Genomic DNA, 23,620 nt, shown 5'->3' with positions numbered 1-23,620 from the left:
ACAGATGGAGCAGGTCTAGACCACACTCTATAATTTACAAAGACCCAACAATTCCAGTAATAGACCTTTTTCACGGCAGACATGTTGACATGTCATAGTAATAGGAAAAGCACAGGCGTATTCAAAACCATTACTGATGGCTGCATTCCACTTAGGAGAGGTCCTGGTATTAAACCATTACTGATGGCTGCATTCCACTTAGGAGAGGTCCTGGTATTAAACCATTAATGATGGCTGCATTCCACTTAGGAGAGGTCCTGGTATTAAACCATTAATGATGGCTGCATTCCACTTAGGAGAGGTCCTGGTATTAAACCATTAATGATGGCTGCATTCCACTTAGGAGAGGTCCTGGTATTAAACCATAAATGATGGCTGCTTTCCACTTAGGAGAGACCCTGGTATTAAACCATTAATGATGGCTGTATTCCACTTAGGAGAGGTCTTGGTATTAAACCATTAATGATGGCTGCATTCCACTTAGGAGAGGTCCTGGTATTAAACCATTACTGATGGCTGCATTCCACTTAGGAGAGGTCCTGGTATTGTTCATGCTGGCTCACTGAAATATCTTACTGGGACACTTGATGGAACTGAGCCATCGTTAAGGTTATCAATGTCGGCTGTGCTTTTCCTCCTGTGACAAGTCAAAATGTCTGCTGTGTAAAAAGGTCCATTCCCCCAACAGCAGGCATTTAGTGCAACAGTGGCGAGGAAAACTTCCCTTTAGGGAGAGACCTCGGACAGACCCAGGCTCTTGGTAGGCCGTGTCTGACGGTGCCGGTTGAGGGTGAACAGTGGCAATAATAGTCACAATAAAGATAATGGAGCTATGACTAGAAATAGTAGTTGTGGTAGTTCATGGCGTAGCCTGACAAGCCAGACCCACATCCAGATGTTGGGTCTGGGAACTCGCCATCGGCAGGGCTCAATCCGATAGGCGGGATAAACGGTTGTCTTTCAAATTCCCTCTGCACGCAATAGGATAGCGCTACGACCAATCAGAGCAACGGAGAAGGTAGCGGAGCTAGTTGATAGATTAAACTTTTGCCGTATCCGGTCGGCAAAACTCCGAATATATCTCCCTTTTTTTAAGAATGACTTTCATCACGTTCTTTATTCTCTTCTCAAAGAAAAGCTGAACTCCAAGTCTTCCAGCAGCAGCCATAAGCCCCGTCCACCTACTCTATACACGATGGGATTGGCCCGGCCAGAGTTTGTTTTTTCCAGCTTTCAACCCAAGAGAGAGTTTCTAGAACCCCCTGGCTGCAAATTACATTTGCTGCAGCTAGGGTGCGTCTAGATTTTTAGGCTAGTAGCAGTAGGATGCAGCAGGGCACTGCAGAGCGTAGCAGGGCAAGGAGCAGGACCACGGCGTTTTAGATTTGGTGGTAAAATAAACAAGTATTTGTCAGTCCAGGCAGGGTTAAACCAATCTTCATTCTCAGTTTTTTGCTCCGGGGTTAAGGAAGACTTGTTTTTTTTCCAGGTTGTATCCCAGGACAACTACTCCTGCCGTTACCACTACATCAAAAGTCTTAATGACGCGTTATTTTTTTGTCTCATCATGGAATCACTATTTCCCTCTTTTAGAACCAACTCCACACCTTCAATGACGTCTGCAACAACGAGTCTCTGGTGTCCGACACAGAAACGTAAGTTAGTTTTAAAGATTGACATTCACTCTTTATTGTCCTCTACGGAGGACATTTGCTTCCGAAATAGACACTTTATAGCTGGTGTTTTGTATGTTTTAACGAGCCTTGTCGAAGGAGAATTTCTGTCACTGCTTTTGGGACAGAGAATAAAGTTGTCTGTTTTAGAACTATAATAATACGTTTATTTAATATAGCATCATTAATATATATCCCCTCTGTCGCTCCGAAATGGACGTAAAAATATCCCCCTTTCTCTGTAGTCTACCGTTGGCTAGGTACCATAAATATAGCCTACTTTTATAATGCCATATTTCCCCTCTGGGCTCACCAAAACTGACATAAAAGCATATTATGCCTACCACATCTATAAAAGAGCCTTTATCTAATGTAATTTTTCAGTTTTTCAAGAATCGGTTTAGGAATCGGAATCATTTTAAATGTACCGGTTCAGCATCATAGAAATCCAAACGATACCCAACCCTAGGTCAGAGACGTATCAGGGCTGTGTGTTGGCAAGAATCTGGTGATACGATACGTATCACGGTACATGGGTCACGATTCAATATATTGCAATATATTTCGATGTAAGGCGATATATTAGGAATTTTTTAAAGTATAATTTTAGAGAAACTAATATTTAAAAAAAAAAAAAAAAAAAAAAAAATCATAATATTCATAAATGTCAAAGAAGCTTACTTTAGGTAAACAATTCAGTACACAGAAAATCTAATTGCCAGTTTGGGATTGTGGTCCCCAGGTTCAAAGTGAGCTAATGTTGATATGCTAAAGTAGGTCAAAGTTCAGCCATAGCTACACTGCTAGCTTCTAGCAAAAAGTCGGGCACTGCTAGGCACTGTTAGGCAAGGACACTGGTGGTGCGTCTCAGCATAACCATCTACCGATAGGGGGTTTAAACACTCCATAAACGTGAACCACTGTCTTACATAAATTTTTTTTTTAACGTTTATAAAAAAAATCAATTTCCTTTTTGAAAAACGAAACAGTATTGCAAAATAAAATGTTGCAATAATCAAGTGTATTGATTTTTTTTTTCTTGCACCCCTAAGACATATATAGGTGTCTGAACATGCAAAGCTTTGTACATCAGAATAAGAACCTTAAAATGCATCCTGAACGTATTAGGAAGCCAACAATACGAGGATAAGGTGGGAGTGATGGGACTTGTCCTACCAGTGTTGACTACAGATGGTCCGATACCATTTTTTGCTTACTGATTCGATCGACCCGATACCAGCGTGTCATACATTTTATGTTTTAACAGTTGTATTCTACTATCCCTTTATGTATGTGTTTTGATTTCTATCTTTGTTGTACGGCCTGGCTCAGGTTAAACTTTATTTTTGTGTAACATGAACAAACGCAAACAATGAACGCCACATCCAGTCGTCCGGTTTGACAGCGAGTCATAACGGAAAAAGAACCATAAATGAACAACTTGAAAGTAGATTTTCTTCAGGGCTAAATTACGTGGTATGGGATCGGTGCATAAACTCCAGTACTTACCGATACCAGCATTTTATGCAGTATCGGGGGGGGCTTTTCGGATTCTGGTATGTCTAGTGTTATGTTGTACTTTTAGGCTTGCAGCATTTATAAAAGCCAGCTTTAGTTTTCTCTGATTTTAGGCAGAAATGTGTAAAACTTATGCTGTTTTCTTAAAACTACATCATCCAGTTTCCCCACATGTTACATATGAATGGAAAGGAAACACATTCCGGTCACCTTTTGGTAGGTTTACAGCCATACAGTTTATATGCCCCGTGTCACAGCACACACATGCTACAACATGCTGTGTCTTCTGCTCTGTTTGTTGAGCTCTGGTCAACTTGTGTGTAACTTCTCTGAAAGTCTGATTCTGCCTCGTCCTCCCAGGTCCATAGCGAAGGAACTAGCTGACTGGCTGATCCACAACAACGTGGTGGAGCACATATTTGGACCAAATTTGCACATCGAGGTGAGTCGTTTGATCCAGCGGTGTGAGCTGATGGCAACGTGTTGTATTTTTAACTAAATTTAACACTATTTTAATTTTTTTTAGTTATGTTGTGTTAACCCTTGTGTTGTCCTCGGGTCAAATGTGACCCGTTCTCTACGTTTTTTTTTTTTTCAGAAATATGGGTTTATTTTAAACAAATTTCCCCAAAATAACATGGATGCATGGATGATCTTTTTCAGGTAATAAAATGATTTTGGTTGGTTTTCGTTCAATTTTATAGCATTTGAAAAAACATGTTTAAATGTTAAATGGTTTTTTTACTCCGAAGAATGAACATTAGGTCTATTGACCATGAATTTATGAAAGTGTTGAAAAAAAGTGACAAAAGAATCAAAGTCAAAATCAGGTCATTTTTGGACAACAAGTTCATGGTGGGGGGGAAGACAACACAATGGTTAAAATGCACTGGATTTATATTGCTTTGTGACAAGTTCTTCACTTAAACAGGGCAGCACTGGAGAATGGAAGTCATTTTTTTTATTGAAGCACAGCTGATCTTAAGTGTGTGTGTGTGTGTCTGTGTGTGTCTGTGTGTGTGTGTGTGTGTGTGTGTGTGTTCTCCAGATCATCAAACAATGCCAAGTGATCCTGAACTTTCTGGCTGCAGAGGGCCGTCTGAGCACGCAGCATGTTGACTGTATTTGGGCTGCAGCTCAGGTAAGACTGGACAGACGAGACGATATTATAGAGGGTTTACTCCTTGACTCAGCGGCCGTGGGTTTGACTCTGACCTGCGGCCGTTTGCTGCATGTCATTCCCCGTCTCCCTCCCCTTTCATGTCTTCATCTGTCCTGTGAAAATAAAGGCTTCAAATGCCCCAAAAATAACAAAAAAAGACAGATGTATGCTGCTTTATTCTGCTCCATTAAGTTACTCTGTGGAGCAGCATGAAGGGGCTGACACTATTTATCACTATATCAGTACTATAAATATAAACCATATATAATATAACCTATAAACCATAGGTTCTAAACATCAATGTTGGCTGGTCTGTTTGGAGTTATATTTTTCCTTTTTAAACAATTATTAGTAGATAATGTAGGTTTCAAAATGTTTGTTTATGTATGCACCACTCACCAAGACACATTCACAACAAGTGGAACTTATTGTGGCAATAAACCCTTTTCGGATTCTGATTTTAAAAAGGAAAAGAAATCTCTTAAGTTGTAGACCTGTCCGCTAAATATTAACACTTTTTTTCACACACAATTTTATGATGATTTGTTTAGTTTTCCAGCAGCATGAAACAGGAAATTAGTTCTTATAGTAGGGATGGAACTGTTGTATAAACTGTGCAGTTGATTGCATGGTATTGTGGATTAGTGTAGAATAATGACAATATATCTATATAAAATGATGTTAATCGTAATATTGTAATCGCATGTTATTCTTAGCAAGCTTACAGAAAAACAACAGAATGACATGCAGGGAAATAACCCAGATATTTATTCGCTGCTCACATGCTCTGTAATGAACTGGGCTGTTTGTTGTGTCTTTCAGCTGAAACACTGTAGCCGCTACATCCACGACCTTTTCCCTTCACTCATCAAAAACCTGGACCCAGTGCCTCTCCGCCACGTCCTCAACCTGGTGTCAGGCCTGCACCCCAGCGCCCACACCGAGCAGGTACACACACACACACTTGCACACACACCCACACATGTTTGTTTTATTATCTTTGTGGGGACCCGTCATTGACATAATGCATTCCCTAGCCCCTTACCCTAACCTTGACCATCACAACTAAATGCCTAACCTTAACCCTTACCCTAACCTTAACCATCACAACTAAATGCCTAACCTTTACCCTTACCCTCACCCTAACAATAACCTAATTCTATCCCTAATCCTAAAACCAAGTTTTAACCCTCAAACAGCCCTTTAACCTTGTGGGGTCCAGCATTTTGGTCCCCCCAAGTATACTGTATTCTCCGTTTTTTGGACCCCACAAATATAGTAAAACAGGTACACACTCGCACACACACACACATATATATATATATATATATATATATATATATATACACACACACACACACACTCACTCACTCACTCACTCACTCACTCACTCACTCGCAGCCACACACACTCAGCCACACACACACACACACACACACACACTCACAGACACACAAAAAAAATTCACAGTTCAAAATGGAATTAACATGGATTAAAATCCGAAATTAAAATGGATTTAATATTAACAAAGGCTCGTATACGTGTGCCTCCCTCGTCAGACGTTGTACCTGGCCTCCATGCTGATCAAGGCTCTGTGGAACAACGCCCTGGCAGCCAAGGCCCAGCTCTCCAAACAGAGCTCCTTCGCCTCGCTGCTCAACACCAACATCCCCATGGGCAACAAGAAAGGTCAGTCTGAAGTCCTTCACGAATCTGAACACAAAAGCTACGTTCGAGATTAATTCAGCCCTCTGTCCAGAGGAACCCGGAGTGATCAACATCAGGACTTTTTCCTCCTCCTGACAGTGATGGAAGAATTACTCCGACTTTATTAAACGTTTCAGTACCACAGTATAGGAATTAGAGATTATAAAAACGATAAATTGCGCAGCCCTGGTGGAGATATCTCCGGCTAAGCTGCAGATTCCCGTTCAGCGAGCCAACCCGGTAGCACAAAGAGGCCAAGGATGTGTAGAGGCAGCATATGTTCACATCCTACCCAAACGCAGTGTCAGCGTAAAGCAGGGGTGTCAAACTCAACTTCACTAAGGGCCACACTGGAAATGGAGAATTGCATCAAGGGCCAGACATGTAGTTTATTTTCATGCTTTTATTTCGAAAAAGTCAAATGTCTTTGACTGTATTATTCCATGTCTCATATAGTCTTCTCACTTACAGTTTGGTCCACATAAAGCCCTAAAAGAAAGGCAGCAAATAGTTCCTTAGAAATGTTAGAATTTAGCAAATCAAGCAAAACAAAGATTACATTTTTAAAGTCGACTCACAGCAACCGGTTTCCCAGCTTTAATTTTGAAAACTCTCTGCTTCTGTGGGAATTCCTGGGAGTCTCAAAGTCAGCAAATCTACCAAATTCTGTGTCTGTGTAGTTGCCTGTCTTTTTGTTTTGGTGCACAACTAGGCGGGCCAACATTTATCGTGAACCTAAATTGATACACGGGCCAGATCAAAACCTGCCAGGGCCCGGGTTCGGCCCGCGAGCCTTGAGTTTGACACATGTAGTGTAAAGGATGAGGTTCTGCAAAGCGTTTTCATACTTCTCTCCTCAGCCTTTTGAAGCACTACTGCTGGTGTGCAGCTGTGAGTGTGTGTGTGTGTGTGTGTGTGTGTGTGTGTGTGTGTGTGTGTGTGTGTGTGTGTGTGTGTGTGTGTGTGTGTGTGTGTGTGTGTGTGTGTGTGTGTGTGTGTGTGTGTGTGTGTGTGTGTGTGTGTGTGTGTGTGTGTGTGTGTGTGTGTGTGTCCGGGGTAGAGATGGCCCGATACCACTTTTTTTGCTTCCCGATTCCGATACCTGAACTTGCGTATCGGCCGATACCGATCCGATACCAGAGTGTCATATATTTCATTATGTTTTAACAGCTGTATACTACTATCCCTGTATGGATGTGATATGATTTCTATCTCTGTTGTCGGTCTGGCTCAGGTTAAACTCTTTGTGAAACATGAACAAACGCAAACAATGAATGCCGTAGAACTTTCTTTTATTCTCCAGTTTGACTGTCAGTTATAACGGAAAAAGAACATAAATAAACTACTTTAACGTAGATTTTCTTTAGGGCTTTATTACGTGGTATCGGATCGGTGCATAAACTCCAGTACTTCCCGATACCGATACCAGTGTTTTAGGCAGTATCGGAGCCGATACGGATACTGGTATCGGTATGGGAACATCTCTTGTCCAGGGTTTGATTTCCTATCCCGCAGGAGGTTCTCCGCCTGGCTCTCACTCTTCTTGTCTGGTCTCAGGTTCACCGGCCGCCAGCCCGGACAGCAGCGACAACAGCGACACTCAGCACAGCGGCGGCAGCGACATGGAGATGGACGACCAGATGATGTCCGGCAGCAAGAGGAGCCAGCAGAGGCTGTCGGACACAGAGGTACGCACCCAGTACGCACACTCTGTCGAGCTGATTTGGATTGTCGCCGTTTTTAATTTGCATTTTAGCAGTCATTAACCCAGCAGATGCAGATTCACTGTCCCTTTGGAACATGGCTGCAGATGGAACTTTTGAGCTGCATTTCTGAAGTTCAAAAAAAAATGAAAGATGTTTTGAATCAGCACACAAGTGTTTTAAAGTGCTCATATTATGCTTTTTGGCTTTCCCCCTTTCCTTTATTGTGTTATATATCTTTTTTTGTGCACGTTACAGGTTTACAAAGTGAAAAAGCCCAAAGTCCCCCCCAAAGGGACTTACCATCTCCAACAGAAAACTCTGTTCACCAACTGCTCCAAACAGCTCTATTGTAGTCCAGCCTTTACTTCAGAGACCAACGTGGTCACTTTGTAACACACGTTATAATGCTCACCTAGCAGCTAGCATGGTACACCCTCATACTCTGCTTCTGACTGGCTAGTAGTCCTTACCTAGGTACTGTCAGGGCACACCCTCATACTCTGCTTCTGACTGGCTAGTAGTCCTTACCTAGCTACTGAGCATGTGCGACTCCCAACAAAGATGGAACAGAAGTGAGATGTCTCACTCTGTAGCTAAATCAGAGAGCTCATCGCAGCAATGGCTTTTTTGGAAAAATTCAACCATGTAAACCTATTCTGATATAACCTCTAAATACAATTATGAACCCTGAAAATGAGCAGAATATGAGCACTTTAAAATAATAGCGTCGTTTCTTGTATCGTCTCCCCAGGAGTCGATGCAGGGCAGCTCCGACGAGACGGCCAACAGCGTGGAGGAAGGCAGCAGCGGGCCGGGCAGCAGCAGCGGCCGCAGCGAGGCTTCTAGCAACGAAGCGGCCTCCAGCCGAGCCAGCCAATCGGCCGGCAGCCCCGGCAGCGAGATGCACTCGGACGACATGGCGGACAGCGAGGCCTTGAAGGAGGAGGACGAGGAGGAGGACGACGAGGAGGAAGACGAAGAGGAGGAAGACGAGGACGAGGAGGAGGACGAAGACGAGGGCAACCGCTCGGCCGCCGAAGGCGGGCAGCAGAAGGAGCCCCGGGGGCAGACGGAGTCGAGGAAGAGGAAGGCTGGCGAGGCGCTCGGCGAGGGGCCCAGCGGCTCAGGGGGCGGAGCCAAGCCCAAGATTCACCCCTTCAACCCGGAAACTTCTGCCGTCATGGCGACAGCGGCCTCGACGTCCCTGGAGGGCCGGATGAGGATGTTGGATGCCTGTTCTGCGTCGTCGTCCACTCGGCCCGACGGGTCGGAGCCCCAGCAGCAGCAGCAGCAGCCGGCAGACATCGGCCCCTCGCAGATGGTCCAGGGGCCCCAGGAGCCTCCGTGCCTGCCGCGGCCGGGGGACTTCCTCGGAGAGGCCATGGGCGGCGAGCTCTTTAACTGCCGGCGCTTCATTGGCCCCCAGCACCACCACCATCACCATCATCACCACCACCATCATGAAGGGTAAGGCCTAATTCATGGGGGAGTGAGATGATGGGGTCTAACCTCTGTATACTAACAATATTCTCATGGAAATCTAATCGCTTGTTACTGATGTCATATCTTCAAACACTGTTCTGCAATAGAGATGTTAATGATTAAGCGTTGAACCGACAATAAGAATTTTGACCGATTTTAAAACCATTTAATTAACAGTTAAAAACAATGTTATAATAAAACATAAATTTAAAAAAAAGGTATTAAACTATTTTTTGCATTATAAAAGAAAAATAGGCTTGGTGACTGGTAGCTCACCTGGTAGAGCGGGCGCCCATATGTATAGAGGTTTACTCCTCGACGCAGCAGACCCAGGTTCGACTCCACCCTGCGGCCCTTTGTCATTTTCCCCCCTCTCTCTCCCCTTTCAAGTCTAAGCTGTCCTATAGAAATAAAGGCCTAAAATGGCCAAAAAATGATCTTCAAAAGAAAAATAGGCTCTACAATCTATTTCTAAACTTCGAGTTAACTTGCCAGTGCTAACTTTACACTAGCAACTTGCGTTTTAAGCTGCGCTTTTTTTAATCTGCTCGTGGCTCTCTGCTGGACCGCGCTCACGGCTGAGAACTACGTGACACGTGCCACTATGGCGGACTCCCACTGTGAAGACTGGCGGCTAAAAGTATGTTTGAGCCTCCCAGATGGTGAGCTGACCCTGTTTAGTCTATATCAATGACGCTTCATTTCCGGGATTGTTCAGGTGCTGCCGGAAATTCCGTTCGATGTCCCTAATTTTGGGCCGGATGTCCGTCACCTTCCTCTGTTTTTGTGTTGGCGTTCTAACCTCCGGTGGATTTCTGAGGACTATGGTTAACTGCTCCTCAGATCTCTGCAGGGTAAATCCAGACAGCTAGCTAGACTATCTGTCCAATCAGAGTTTTCTGTTGCACGACTTAAACTACTTTTGAACTTACACATGTTCCACCAAAACAAGTTCCTTCCTGAGGCTATTTTGCAATAGGTTAAAGACCCTCTCTAAATTAGCATCCCTCTTCTGCAATTGTGATTAGGGCTGGGCGATAGGGAGAAAATCAGATATCACAATATTCTTGACCAAATACCTCTATCGATATTGCGGTGATATTTTAGGGTTGACAATTGGTGCCTTAACAAAAATATCGTCACAATTAGGTTTTAGATAAATAATCATCAGTAATGTGGACATAATGTCTTAGTGGGGAAAAGGCAAATAATAGAACAGCTAGAACAGTCTGGTAAGTTCAGAAAAGTACATCACTTTAATGCAGCCTTTAAAACCAGGAAAAGACACACTTATGTCATATCAGGATATTACGATATCCAAAATCTAGTCTCCTATCACGATATAATTATAATATCGATATATATCCCAGCCTTATTGGGATAAAGCGGTTTGATCTTTAATCGATCTGCTTGTCTGCCTAATTTTTCTACAACCCCGGGCCTTCCGTCAGTCCCATGGTGGAGGACATGCTGAGTGCAGACGACGTGAGCTGCAGCAGCTCCCAGGTCAGCGCCAAGTCGGAGAAGAACATGGCCGACTTCGACGGCGAGGAGTCGGGCTGCGAGGAGGAGCTGGTCCAGATCAACTCGCACGCTGAGCTCAGCTCCCACCTCCAGCAGCACCTCCCCAACCTGGCCTCCATCTACCATGAGCACCTGGTGCAAGGTGAGCCACGCTCGAGGCCTCGTGAAAGTTTATTTTGAACCAATACAACGGGTTGCTTTTACCGTCAGTTTTTTGTGTTTAAAGGAACACGCCGACTTATTGGGAATTTAGCTTATTCACCGTAACCCCCAGAGTTAGAGGAGTCGATACATACCCTTCTCATCTCCGGGCGTGCTGTAATGCTGTCTGACGGCTCCAACAGCATCAGGCCAGCACAGAACCTGCAGGTGAATGGTTCCAGCAATCCTACAGCTCCGAATAAGTGACAAAATAACGCCAACATGTTCCTATTTACATGTTGTGATTTATAGAGTCACAGCGTGTACAAAAAACAACGTAACATGAGACACAGCCGTCTTCTAACTGTAAACAAACCGGGAACTATATTCTCAGGCGGAAGAATATATTACTTGGGCGGAGTGATATGCTCGCAGCAAGCCTGTCTGAGAATATAGTTCCCGGTTTGTTTACTGTTAGAAGATGGCTGTGTCTCATGTTACGTTGTTTTTTGTACACGCCAGACTCTACAAATCACAACATGTAAATAGGAACATGTTGGCGTTATTTTGTCACTTTTGTCACAATTCGGAGCAGTAGGCTAGTTGGAACCAGTTACCTGCAGGATCTGTGCTAGGCTAAGCTAATGCTGGAGCCGTCAGACAGCGTTACAGCACGCACAGAGATGAGAAGGGTATGTATGGACTTGTCTTACTCTGGGGGTTACGGTGAATACGCTAAAGTCCCAATAAGTCGGCATGTTCCTTTAAATCCCGAAAGACTAATTAAAGTGATCGCCCTGCCAAAGAAACGGAAAAGCTGACTTTGTGAGCGCTCTGTATCTCTGCAGGTCCGTCCGTCCATAAGCATCAGTACTCCGGCGGCCACGCGGTGACCGACATCAACCTGGACAACGTTTGTAAGAAGGGCAACACGCTGCTGTGGGACCTGGTGCAGGACGAGGACGCGGTACGACTTCAAACCTCTCTTTATAGATGGAGATGGGCCTCCGTGTGATCTGGTTTTAATTGTGTGTGTGTGTGTTTGTAGATTCATCTGTCTGAGGGGCTGATTAACGAAGCCGAAAAGCTGTTGTGTTCGCTCGTCTGTTGGTTCACCGACCGACAGATCCGAATGCGCTTCATCGAGGGTTGCCTTGACAACTTGGCCCACCACAGGTAGGAGTGACACGTGATTTTTTATTCATAGGAAGAAAAAAAACAACACTCAGAGAATTTGGCACATGTCTGAAAGCTGCGTGGAACTGTATCTGAACATGAACCTGCTGTTATGGCTTTGTCATAAAAAAAAGCACAAATAACATCTTTTATGACCCTGTCTGCAAATATAAAGTAAACAATTGTAAAAAAAACTTAACTAAGCTAATAAACTAATGTTTCCAGAAAACTCAGACAGGCAAAATCACAAAGAATGGACATGGCCGCTGATTGCAACATGACATGGGGCAAATCACGTATGACATTCCCTGCACGCCAGCTGTGTTCGGTGAAAGTGCTTTTAAAGTTTTTGCACCCTCATCCTGATATAAATTGCAGAATCATCTTAAATTAGACTACTTACTAACAATGACACAGTTTAAAATTAAGATAAAGGACTATTTGAGTACTAAATGCACATGTGCTGTTACGGAGCGCTGCTGGTGATTATGTTGCGATGATGTTAAGTTGCCAACTCTGTTTTTCTGTTGTCTGTTTTTCACTGTATATTTTAATATGGAACTGTTATACTGCTGTCTTGGCCAGGACTCCCTTGAAAAAGAGATTCTGAATCTCAAAGGGATTATTTCCCGGTAAAATAAAGGGTAATAAAATAATAAAAAATAAAATTGTGCGACTTATAAAAGATTAAAAGATAAAAAAGATGTATAAAAGATATTACAGCACAAACACGGCCATAACATTTTACAGCTTAGTGCAACTTGCCCTGTTTTTGCAGTTATCCATGTGGCAAAGTATAAATGTTGCCTTTGCACCAAGAATGCAAGTCGGCAGAACAGTGACTGAAAGAAAAGTGAAATGTTCAGACGGTGAGCTACAGGTCCTGAACAACGCGGTGCAGAGGCATTTCTCAAAACACGTTACCTTACACGCGAGAATCGCTGGATCACACAATGAACCAAAATCTATCTTTTCAGGCTTCAAGTTCACTATATATGTTCGGTTACACTTTACTTCAAGGTATCTACATAAGAGTGACATGACACTGTCATGAACGTGTCATGAACATTATAAACAGATCATAAACGTTCATGACATATTGCTTCTTTTAGTAAGTGTCCTTCACAGTCAGGACAGTGTCATGTTATGTAGATACCTTCAAGTAAAGTGTTACCATACGATCTTTGTTTCATCTGCAATGACAGACCAGCCTTCCATTGGTTGACAAGCCTTAAACAGGTTTTTAATTGGTCAAAATGGCAGTTGGTGAGCTGGCGGTGGTAATTGGCCGGAAATTCGTAAATTATGGACGTGAAGGCTATATGCTAGCGCCATATGTTAGCTAGCTAGCTAGGTGCTTAAGTTATGTTACTCACCCTCGTAGTTGTGGACATAACTTCATACGTCCCTCTTCAAAGCTTTCTCCCGTTTCCTGATGGGTGCAGGTGAAAGTGCGTCGACCATTCTGTGCACATTGTTGACATATACTTATAATCAAGCGATGAACGGCGCGGGGATATGTAAACTTGGTTACAGTTATTGGTTACAGTGCAGCCGCCCTCAACAGACGTTCTAAAGTAAAATAAACGCACCCTCAACGGGGCAGGGATCATTTCATTGGTCAACACTACAGCTGACTAAGCAGAAAGTTTGAGCACAAGCAGAGCAAATCTAAGCACGAGCAGTGACTATTTGAGTGTGAGAGCAAGAAATCTGAACGTAATATCAGTGAGAAATGCTCTCAAATTGAAATAATGCAGTAATATAACTCCATATCAATCCTTTCGTTAAATCGCCTGTCCTGTTGAATTTCTCTCTTTTCTTTTATTCTGGTGTTTGACTCTCATCTTCTCGTCCACCCCTCTCAGGTCCGTTGTGGTTTCCCTGCGTCTACTACCCAAACTTTTTGGCACTTTCCAGCAGTTTGGCTCGAGCTATGACACTCACTGGATCACCATGTAAGTAACGTTTTCAGCTACCAAGTTCAGATTAATAGGTTGGTGGGCTTTAAACTTTATATTCTTTGAACTTCTGTTACAATTTTCCCTGCGTGCGAACCAAAAATGTTGCTGGTCTTAAGATGTTAAACAGAAACTGTTTATTTTTAAGTGAAGTGAAGAGGGAGCGGTCTCGTTTCATGAGTGCGGTGCTGGTTTGTGTTTTTCGGTTCCATCAGGTGGGCTGAGAAGGAGCTGCACATGATGAAGCTGTTCTTCGACAACCTGCAGCACTACATCCAGGAAGTCCGGGAACACCTGCACAAGTTTGCACTGTACGTCTGTCCGCCTGCCATCACTACTAGGGAGCACAAACGGCTGACTTCAGACTTGACTTGCGACTCGAACCAAAAAACTTCAGACTTGACTCGAGCTTCGAGACTCGTCAGCAATTATTGCTTTTTAAATCTAAATTTATTAATGTATTTCTATTTTCTTTTATTGGTGCATATACTGAACGTTGGGGAATCTTATGCCGAGCTGCATGTCCCCTGCCCTTTGCCATAATGTGCAGCGTAACGCATACGTTATGCCTTATGTGCACGCACTCGCATATAAAAAAAAAAATGCATTGCCGATGGCGACACCAAGTCCTCCCGGAGTTGTGCCTTTTTGTTTTAATAACTTGTTAAACAGTGGCAGTAAGCCAACAGCTACATGCGAGGTATGGCACCAAGATAAATGATGCCGGATCACCATGCATAATGGGTCAAAATATCGATATTTGGTTTCATTAACTACTAATACTCGGTATCGCCCTTTAAAAACCAGTATTGGTCGATCCTTAAAGGACAATTCCAGCGCAAAATGAACCTGTGTACCGAGTCGACTGTTCTCTGGGATATGTTTTCATGCTAATCGAATGTGACCAGTTTTATCGCAAACCGCTAATTAGCTTATAACTCTAGTCGTCGGGGCAGATGGTAAAGTAAAAAGAAATCTCTATTTCTACACCAACAACAAGGCTCAAAATAGCACCACACTTCCACAGTAGCATAATGAGGGTCCCTACATGGAAACTGAAGCATTGAGATTTTTTCAAGTGTACAGACAGTTTATTAAAACTGTGAAGGAGTTCAAGTACCTGTTTTCCCAAGATGGCGCCCGCATGTATACGTGAACACGTAGGGACCCTCACTATGCTACCATGGAAGTGTGTTGCTATTTTGAACCTTGTTAGTGGTGTAGAAATGCCCCGACGACTAGCAGTATAAGCTAATTAGTGGTTTGCGCTAAAACTGGTCACATTCGATTAGCATGAAAACCCTATCCCAGAGAACGGTCGACTGGGTACACACGTGTTATTAACCCCTAGGTTCATATCAGTACACATATTGAATAATAAAATTTCCTTCTGGTTATTCCAAACATGTTTGAACAGTAAAACACTTGTTGGACACAAGATCACACAGAGAAGCAGCTACAAAGACCTGTATCTGTATGAACATCATGGATTTCAGTAAAAATAATAAAGTGTCTCCTTATAAAAACTGTCCCTACTAATACTGACCTGTCTCTCTTCTCCGTGTCGCTGCAGGTACAGTCACAGTGCGGAGGTCCAGGTCCGTCTGCAGTTCCTAACCTGTGTCTTCTCCACACTGGGATCTCCAGACCACTTCAGTAAGATTCAACGTCCTTTCTTCTGCTCAGAGAACTAATCTGGATTAAAAAATTAAATAAATAAAAAAGTTTATTGTACATTTAAGCAATCAGGAGTCCAATTTAAAAGATGGTTCACACGCTAAAGATACTTTTACACACCGAGAATGATAGCTGTTATTTGGAGGAGCATGCATAAGGCTGCCGTCATAAAGGCTGATCTCAACACTGTTAATATAATTATATTGCGTTAATATACACGCTTAAAGTATAGCTTTTTTAAATGGATTCTGGTAGGTTTAGAGCTAGTGACTTCAGAGCTGTTTCTGGTTAAACAGAAAGGTCTCAAAGAGGTTTTAAAGGTCTATCTCTGAAGGGATCCTTTCCTTAATGTTGTCAGACACTTAGAATATTAATCTGAGTCTGTCAGCAGCAAAACAAGCACTTTTGTGAAGGTAAATACAAGCTGGACAATTGTCCTATTAACTGACTTTGTAGCTTGCTCGCTTAATACTGGACCAATGTCTGTCGAGACTGTTGTTCCCATTAGTCACTTATAGACGCAAAACATTGGAACATAGGGTCCAGGTAGGAAAAAAACAGTAGTTACCCTTTAAAGGTTTATTTCATCCAAATTGTTAAAAAAAAATCAGATTTCTCTCACCTATTGTGTGTGATATCTAGTTATACAGGTGGTATCTGTTTATGTTTGATGCCACCCCATTACAATAGAGGTCAGTGCATTTTATTTGTGGGGCGCAGAGCATAAAAACCCCCCATTGAAAACCAACTTTGCAGTGTATATTTACCGGTACAGTGTCCTTGTTTTTCTTCCAATAATAATTATAACCATGTAATCCCTTGATGTTGCTGTCTGCAACCTTACTAAGCCCTCTTCAAGTCTTTGCAAGTTTGATGCTGTGGTGAAATGGGTCCCTAGGAAATTGGAAAATCGCATTCACAACTCAAAATGGTTCAATTTGCTTTGAAAGCTGACAAGCGGCAATTTAAACGTGGATAGGATTTGGGTTAAATGTGCAGAAACGGCTCTACGAAGTGCAAGGGTGTTTTTTTTTCCTAAGAGAAGCATTTTTCACAGTGAACTCTTTGAGTCTCTTTGGGGAAAGCTACTAAAATAGACCTCATTATGTAACCTGAGCTGCCCCACTGAGAACAATGGGGTGTGTGTGTGTGTGTGTGGTACCTTTTTTTTGTATCTTTGTAGCTCATCGTTGCATTTTAAATCCCAATGTTTGCTCAATTCTTTGCTTTTGATCTCTCAGATGTATTAAGTCTTTGAGTGTAATAGAAAGTATCAAACTATGTATTTATAGACCATACGCCATCGAATTTGCACACAAAGAAAGCCTCTTGTTGCAGGAACACAGTGGGAGTCCAGACGGAGTGACATTTCCTTTCCAGATTATAGAGGCCTGAAGAGATGAAAGTATCCAGTAATTTATTTTACAGGAAAATCAAACGTTTAACTTTGCATTACATGGATTATTGGTCTTCTAGTCCTTGTTACTCTGGACTCTTTTGAGAACTGATTCGATAGCTTGAGGGATGCTAAGTAAACCATTGGGAGAAAAAGCAGGGAGAGATGAATGAATGAATGCTGAGTTATATTGAGTACAGAAGCGTTGGAGTCTGTCTTAACATCTGACGTAGCTCCCGTGTGTAATTGTGCGAGTGTGTTTCCGTCTCCCAGGGTTGAGTCTGGAGCAGGTGGACATCCTGTGGCACTGCCTGGTGGAGGACGTTGAGTGCTACGACGACGCGTTGCACTGGTTCCTCAATCAGGTCCGCAGCAAGGACCAGCATGCAATGGGCATGGAGACCTACAAGCACCTTTTCCTGGAGAAGGTAGGAGGGGAAACAAACCCACAACAGTATACAGTTGTCTTAGTTGTAGGGTTTCCTCTGCTCCTGGATATTCTGAAGTATCTAGGCATTTTGAATGTTCTGTACTCTGCAATTTGCATCAATGAGTGCATTGACACGCGCACGGGTATGCGGGTTATGTGTTGTGCATGTACTGTAAGCGAGTATTGTCGGTTTTCCCAGGATGCCGAAAGCATGTGCGGCCCTATTCTGCTTCTGATTGGCTTACTTGGACATTCTTACCCTAACTAATCCAACGTCTCTTGCCTAAACCCAACCAACAAAACCGCTGAAGGCAACGTGTACTAGCCAATCAGAGGGAGAGTAGGGCCAGTCATGCCTTCGCAATCCTAGGATTAAAAAAAAAAATTGGTCCTGTAAACACCATATCCTGGTTTTAAAAAAGCCTGCTTCAAATAAGGTTTGTAAGAGAAGTAAAAATGAGTTAAATAAGAGACCGTTTTGTTTCATACATTTATGCTCAGACAGCTCTACTGGAGCAGCTGTGTGGTGATGTCAGTTTGTCTGTGTTTGTGTGTGTGTTAATGTAACTCTGTGTGTGTGTGTGTGTGTGTGTGTGTGTGTGTGTGTGTGTGTGTGTGTGTGTGTGTGTGTGTGTGTGTGTGTGTGTGTGTGTGTGTGTGTGTGTGTGTGTGTGTGTGTGTGTGTGTGTCATCAGATGCCCCAGCTGAAGCCGGAGACGATCAGCATGACGGGCCTCAACCTCTTTCAACACCTGTGTAACTTAGCCCGCCTCGCCACCAGCGCTCTGGACAACGCCTCCAGCTGTGAGGTACACAAACTCCTCTGAACTTTTTTGTAAAACCGTATTTAAATAAACCTTTTAATAGCTGACCCTAACTTAAAACAGCTTGGAGACAATCTGGCGATCTGCGCTGACATGTTACAAGTGCTCATCTTGCCTTCAGTTAAGTCAGAGTAGACAGACGGTTAACCCACAGACGTGTGTGTGTGTGTCTGTGTCTCCAGCTGTGTGGGATGGACCAGCTGTGGGGGATTGCTCTGAGAGCTCAATCTGCTGATATCAGCCGCGCCGCCATCCAGTACATCAACTCCTACTACATCAACGGTCAGTTAACCTCCATCATACACACACACACACACACACACACACACACACAAAAATAAACCAATGTGTATGAACCGTTCCATCCCTAGTGTTTGTGTGTCACTGTGTGAGTGGAACCAGCCACCAGTGCATTGAAGGTGGGTGAAACATACTGAACATTGTACACTTATCAAGCCATTTTAGAAGCATTTAACCAAAAAATTCACATCTTTCATAAAATATGAATTCAAAGTTTACCATCCTGCGTCATGTCTTTGTCTCCAGCTGGTAAGACGGGCCTGGAGAAGGAGCAGGAGTTCATCAGGAAGTGTATGGAGAGTCTGCTGATGGCTTCCGCCAACCTGGAGAAGGACGCCCACTCCAGCCTGACCAGCATCGAGCGGGGGCTTCTCATGCTCAAAACACACCTGGAGGCCTTTCGACGCAGGTACACACACTTAGGAAGATTTACACCAGATGAAAGGCCAATTATATAAATACTGACTGTATTAAAGGAACACGCCGACTTATTGGGACTTCATCTTATTCCCCGTATCCCCCAGAGTTAGATAAGTCCATACATATCCTTCTCATCTCTGTGTGTGTTGTAACTCTGTCTGACGCACCCACCGCTAGCCTAGCTTAGCACAGATCCTGGAGGTAACCGGCTCCATCTAGCCTAGCTAAGCACAGTTCCTGGAGGTATCCGGCTCCATCTAGCCTACTGCTCCCAATAAGTGACATAATAACATTTTCCAACATTACATGTTGTAAAGTCACAGGGTGCACAAATAACAAGGTCACATGACACACAGTCATCTTCTAACCGTATACATACTGGGAACTATATTCTCAGAACACGCTGTGACTATACAAATCACAACATGTAAATAAGAACATGTTGGTGTTTTTTTGTCACTTATTGGGAGCACTTATTGTGCTAAGCTAGGCTTGATGGAGCCGGTTACCTCCAGGATCTGTGCTAAGCTAGGCTAGATGGAGCCGGTTACCTCCAGGATCTGTGCTAAGCTAGGCTAGATGGAGCCGGTTACCTCCAGGATCTGTGCTAAGCTAGGCTAGATGGAGCCGGTTACCTCCAGGATCTGAGCTAAGCTAGGCTAGATGGAGCCGGTTACCTCCAGGATCTGTGCTGTGCTAGGCTAGATGGAGCCGGTTACCTCCAGGATCTGTACTAAGCTAGACTCGATGGAGCTGGTTACCTCCAGGATCTGCGCTAAGCTAGGCTAGATGGAGCCGGTTACCTCCAGGATCTGTGCTAAGCTACGCTAGATGGAGCCGGTTACCTCCAGGATCTGCGCTAAGCTAGGCTAGATGGAGCCGGTTACCTCCAGGATCTGTGCTAACTAACTCTGGAGGAATACGGTAAATAAGCTCCAATAAATCGGCGTGTTCCTTTTTAAAGAACAGAATTTCTTTTCTGCTCCAACAATCTAACAGATTATATAGGATTGTTATGATCCCAGTCCCACACTGGGTCACAGATCACAGTGGTTGCTCAACGACTCGTTGTTTCCTCCGTCAGGTTTGCGTACCACCTGCGGCAGTGGCAGATCGAGGGGACGGGAATCAGCAGCCACCTGAAGGCTCTGAGCGACAAACAGTCTCTGCCGCTCAGGATCGTCTGTCAGCCTGCCGGCCTTCCTGACAAGGTGACAAATCTACATCCCGCTCGTAGCTCTGAAACGTTACAGTGCATCACCTAAAGGGGCGGTTTTTTTTTAGAGGTGGCTGAAGTTGCACATTTACACACTGACTGGGAAACGGGGAGGCTAAGAAGCAGTACTAGAGTACTAGAAGTAGAAGGAAGAATTGTATATTGTGTGTTGTTATGCTCAGGAGGGTCCTCAACATAATCTGCTGAAAAATAGGGGTGTAACAGAACACAGAAGTCACGTTTCGGTGCGAGTTCGGTACAGCGGAATCAACCCCAAATGCATAAGGATCCGTTTCTTTTCATTTACTTTGAACAGACAGGAGAGCTGCAAGTGTCAAAGACAGACACAATCCTCTTGCTGGGGACTGAGGTAACATTTTACCCACTGTGATTTTTTTTTTTTTTTTTGGTTCCACATAACGTGCATCAACCTACACCGTGTGTTCTGTGTGCGGCTGCGTGCGGACTGCTCCCCCCTTTTCTCCGTTGGCGGTTCGGCACTAATTTAATAACCGTTTCTGCCCTAGCTGAAATATAGTCATCTTCCATGCTTCTATGTCTAATTATTTTTCTTTTTTTGTGCAATTTGGAAATTAAAGCTTAGGAAATGCTACCATGGATGTTTAATTAAATTTTTTATAGGCTTAAATAATCGTTCACATTCTGTTTTTAAGTTTTTGTTTGATAGTCCCAGGGAAAACTGGTTGTTGTTCTAGCTGCATGCTTTGCCTCCAAAGTCACACATTTTCAAATTCTACAAATTCAAACGATGCCAACTCTAGGGCCATCAGCTGACGAATCGATTCCGATTCACCAGGGCCTGGTTTGATTCGATTTCCGATTCAATGTTGATTTGGGATATTTCAGTTGAAAAACCAATGTTGCTCAGACATGAAAGAGATTCTACAATTGTACAAGGTTCCCTGTAACCTGCTGCATTATTAAAAGTATTAATGTTAGCAGTTCCATTAATGTACTTTTTATTTAAAGCTTTAGTGTGTAGCTTTTTGATATTAATGAACATCGAGTTGCTCCACACAACTCCACTCTCTGTATCTCTCAGTATGACTATGTTCAGAAGATTGTGGCATCCGGCGACTTTCCCGCGCAAAAAACTCGAGGGAAGATAATGACCCCTTCTGTCAATCATGTTTTTTTAATCCTCCGTGTCCTCCTTGGCTATTAGCAACTGTGTGGAGAGGGGGGTGGGGGAGTGGATGGATGCGCAATCACGTAAGGCAGGGGTGTCAAACTCAACTTCACTGGAAAATAAGAATCACATTAAGGGCCAGACATGTTTAGTTTATTGATAGGCTTTTATTTAATCGAAAAACTCACAATATATTTTATTGTATTATTGCATGTGTCATATAGTCTTCTCACTCACAGTTTGGTCGACATAAAGTCCTAAAGAAGTCAGGAGAAAGTTCCTCAGCCGTCATAGAAAAGAAGCGCCCAAAAATGTTGTAAAAAGTGGCAAAAATGTCAGCAAAAGTGACAAAATCTAGGTGGGCCAAAATCTATTGTGAACCTAAATTGATATGCGGGCCGGATCATAATCTGCGAGGAGCCAGATTTGGCCCGCGGGCCTCGAGTTTGACACATGTGACGTAAGGCTTGTATCATGTGGGCGCGCCGACAGTAGAATTCCTCATGGGGGCGACAGAAACTACGCACTATAGCTTTAACACAAACGCACAATAAAGTGCAGCTCTGCAGACTCTATAGTCAGAGAGTGTTTAGTGACGTTAATTCAGATATCTTGAGGTCAGAGGTCATGGGACGCCTTTTCAATGCAACACCAAAGCACTTTTCCCGCTTCCTTCCCCCTACAGGTCGGAAGCGGAATCGTCCATTGTGTCCCCAATGTCTCACCGTGTCTCGTTCAAACTACAGAGCCGCTACCCGATCTGGCAAACTTGCATCATGAAACGTAATGGACAATTCCGCTTCCAACCTGTAGGGGAACCGAAGCGGGGAAAGTGCTTTAGTGTTGCTTTAAAATGGCCATGCCAGGTTTTCCCTCGCCAAAATGTAGCCTACCTTTTTTGGAGCGTTATTTAACCCCCTTCTTGACGAGCAAGCGTGCCGTAGTCGGTACCAATGGATTCCTTCTTGTTTCAAATGATGCAGACGAAGATTGATTTTGGATCTTATGAATCAATGTCGGATAATTTTAAATTTTAAAAAATCGATTTGAATCGGAAAATTCAAACCCAGCCCTAATAAACTCAGAGGTGGCCGGTGAATATCAACACTAGCTCATATTTGTCATAGAAAGCCGATCCTTGAATGTAAATATTAACCTGTTACATCAGTACATTCAGACTTTATGGATACTGTGTTTTTTTTCTTCTTTTTTTTTGCAGATGACGATCGAGATGTATCCCAGCGACCAGGTAGCAGACCTGCGGGCCGAGGTGACCCACTGGTACGAGAACCTGCAGAAGGAGCAGATGAACCAGCAGGCTCAGCTGCAGGAGTTCGGCCAGAGTGGCCGGCAGGCGGGAGACTTCCCAGGTCAGCTCGCTCACATCCTCCCCTTGCTGTTGTTCACTTTCTAACAACCATCTGTCAGGGTACCCGCGGGGTCTTTAAAAGGCCCAGTGTGTAACGTGTTTAGTTGTTCATTATCAAAATCTGTGTTGCCCGTTCACAAACTTGTCCTTTTTCATGAATATTTACCTCCACCATCAACTCCAAGTATTCCTATTGGCTTGACATTTTACTTTTTGCATTTGCATGAACTGGGGTAGACGCTCCACATTCATGCTCCATGTTTAAATACGTTAGCCTGTAAGGGACATACAGGACAAACTGCTCCGCCTTTCGTGTTTTTGCTGTCACATGATAAACTCACAGCTGATGCTAACGCTGCTAATAGGTATCGTAGCTTTCCGGCCCCGGCAAGTTTCAGGAAGGAAACATGGAGGACTACACATTCAAAATCCAAATTTCAGGAACAGGATTCTTCTTCTTCTTCTTCGGCCAGAAAAAGGAGATTGAAAAGAGCAAGAGACCGGCTTTTTGAAGCGTGAAGGCTACCGTAGCTGTAATACCTACTTTGAACTACGTGGTGCGAGAGAGTTGATTGCGATATATGATCACAACGCTAGATGGGAGAAATTCCCACACACTGGACCTTTTGAAGTCCTAAAGTTCTACATTTAATATTTCAAAAATAAGTCCTTAAAGGTATTGAATTTGTCTTTTTGTAGGATCAAATAAATGCCGTAACATCATGAATAAATATTTTGCGTGGGTAACGTTTAAATTGACATAATTTCTATTTTGTGTTTCATAGGAA

At 43.5% G+C, this 23,620-nt stretch overlaps 1 protein-coding gene across 1 annotated transcript in view; it reads left to right on the top strand.

Annotated features, from left to right (window-relative positions):
* The window catches only part of usp34 (ubiquitin specific peptidase 34), a 105,962-nt gene that overhangs the window by 28,566 nt on the left and 53,776 nt on the right, over positions 1–23,620 (top strand). The window contains exons 8-26 of the mRNA XM_028568762.1: positions 1,594–1,655; positions 3,552–3,633; positions 4,240–4,332; positions 5,176–5,301; positions 5,913–6,042; positions 7,618–7,748; positions 8,518–9,233; positions 10,700–10,914; positions 11,762–11,880; positions 11,962–12,089; positions 13,958–14,047; positions 14,266–14,361; positions 15,624–15,706; positions 17,397–17,551; positions 18,249–18,362; positions 18,560–18,659; positions 18,924–19,086; positions 20,182–20,308; positions 22,683–22,833. Coding sequence (XP_028424563.1) covers positions 1,594–1,655; positions 3,552–3,633; positions 4,240–4,332; positions 5,176–5,301; positions 5,913–6,042; positions 7,618–7,748; positions 8,518–9,233; positions 10,700–10,914; positions 11,762–11,880; positions 11,962–12,089; positions 13,958–14,047; positions 14,266–14,361; positions 15,624–15,706; positions 17,397–17,551; positions 18,249–18,362; positions 18,560–18,659; positions 18,924–19,086; positions 20,182–20,308; positions 22,683–22,833 — 2,881 coding nt within the window. The remainder of the gene's footprint in view (positions 1–1,593; positions 1,656–3,551; positions 3,634–4,239; positions 4,333–5,175; positions 5,302–5,912; positions 6,043–7,617; positions 7,749–8,517; positions 9,234–10,699; positions 10,915–11,761; positions 11,881–11,961; positions 12,090–13,957; positions 14,048–14,265; positions 14,362–15,623; positions 15,707–17,396; positions 17,552–18,248; positions 18,363–18,559; positions 18,660–18,923; positions 19,087–20,181; positions 20,309–22,682; positions 22,834–23,620) is intronic.

The sequence above is a fragment of the Perca flavescens genome, chromosome 2 (assembly GCF_004354835.1).
Source record: "Perca flavescens isolate YP-PL-M2 chromosome 2, PFLA_1.0, whole genome shotgun sequence".
NCBI classification, from domain to species: domain Eukaryota; kingdom Metazoa; phylum Chordata; class Actinopteri; order Perciformes; family Percidae; genus Perca; species Perca flavescens.
Note: the sequence above shows the minus strand (reverse complement) of the source record. Positions and strands in the feature narration are given on the sequence as shown.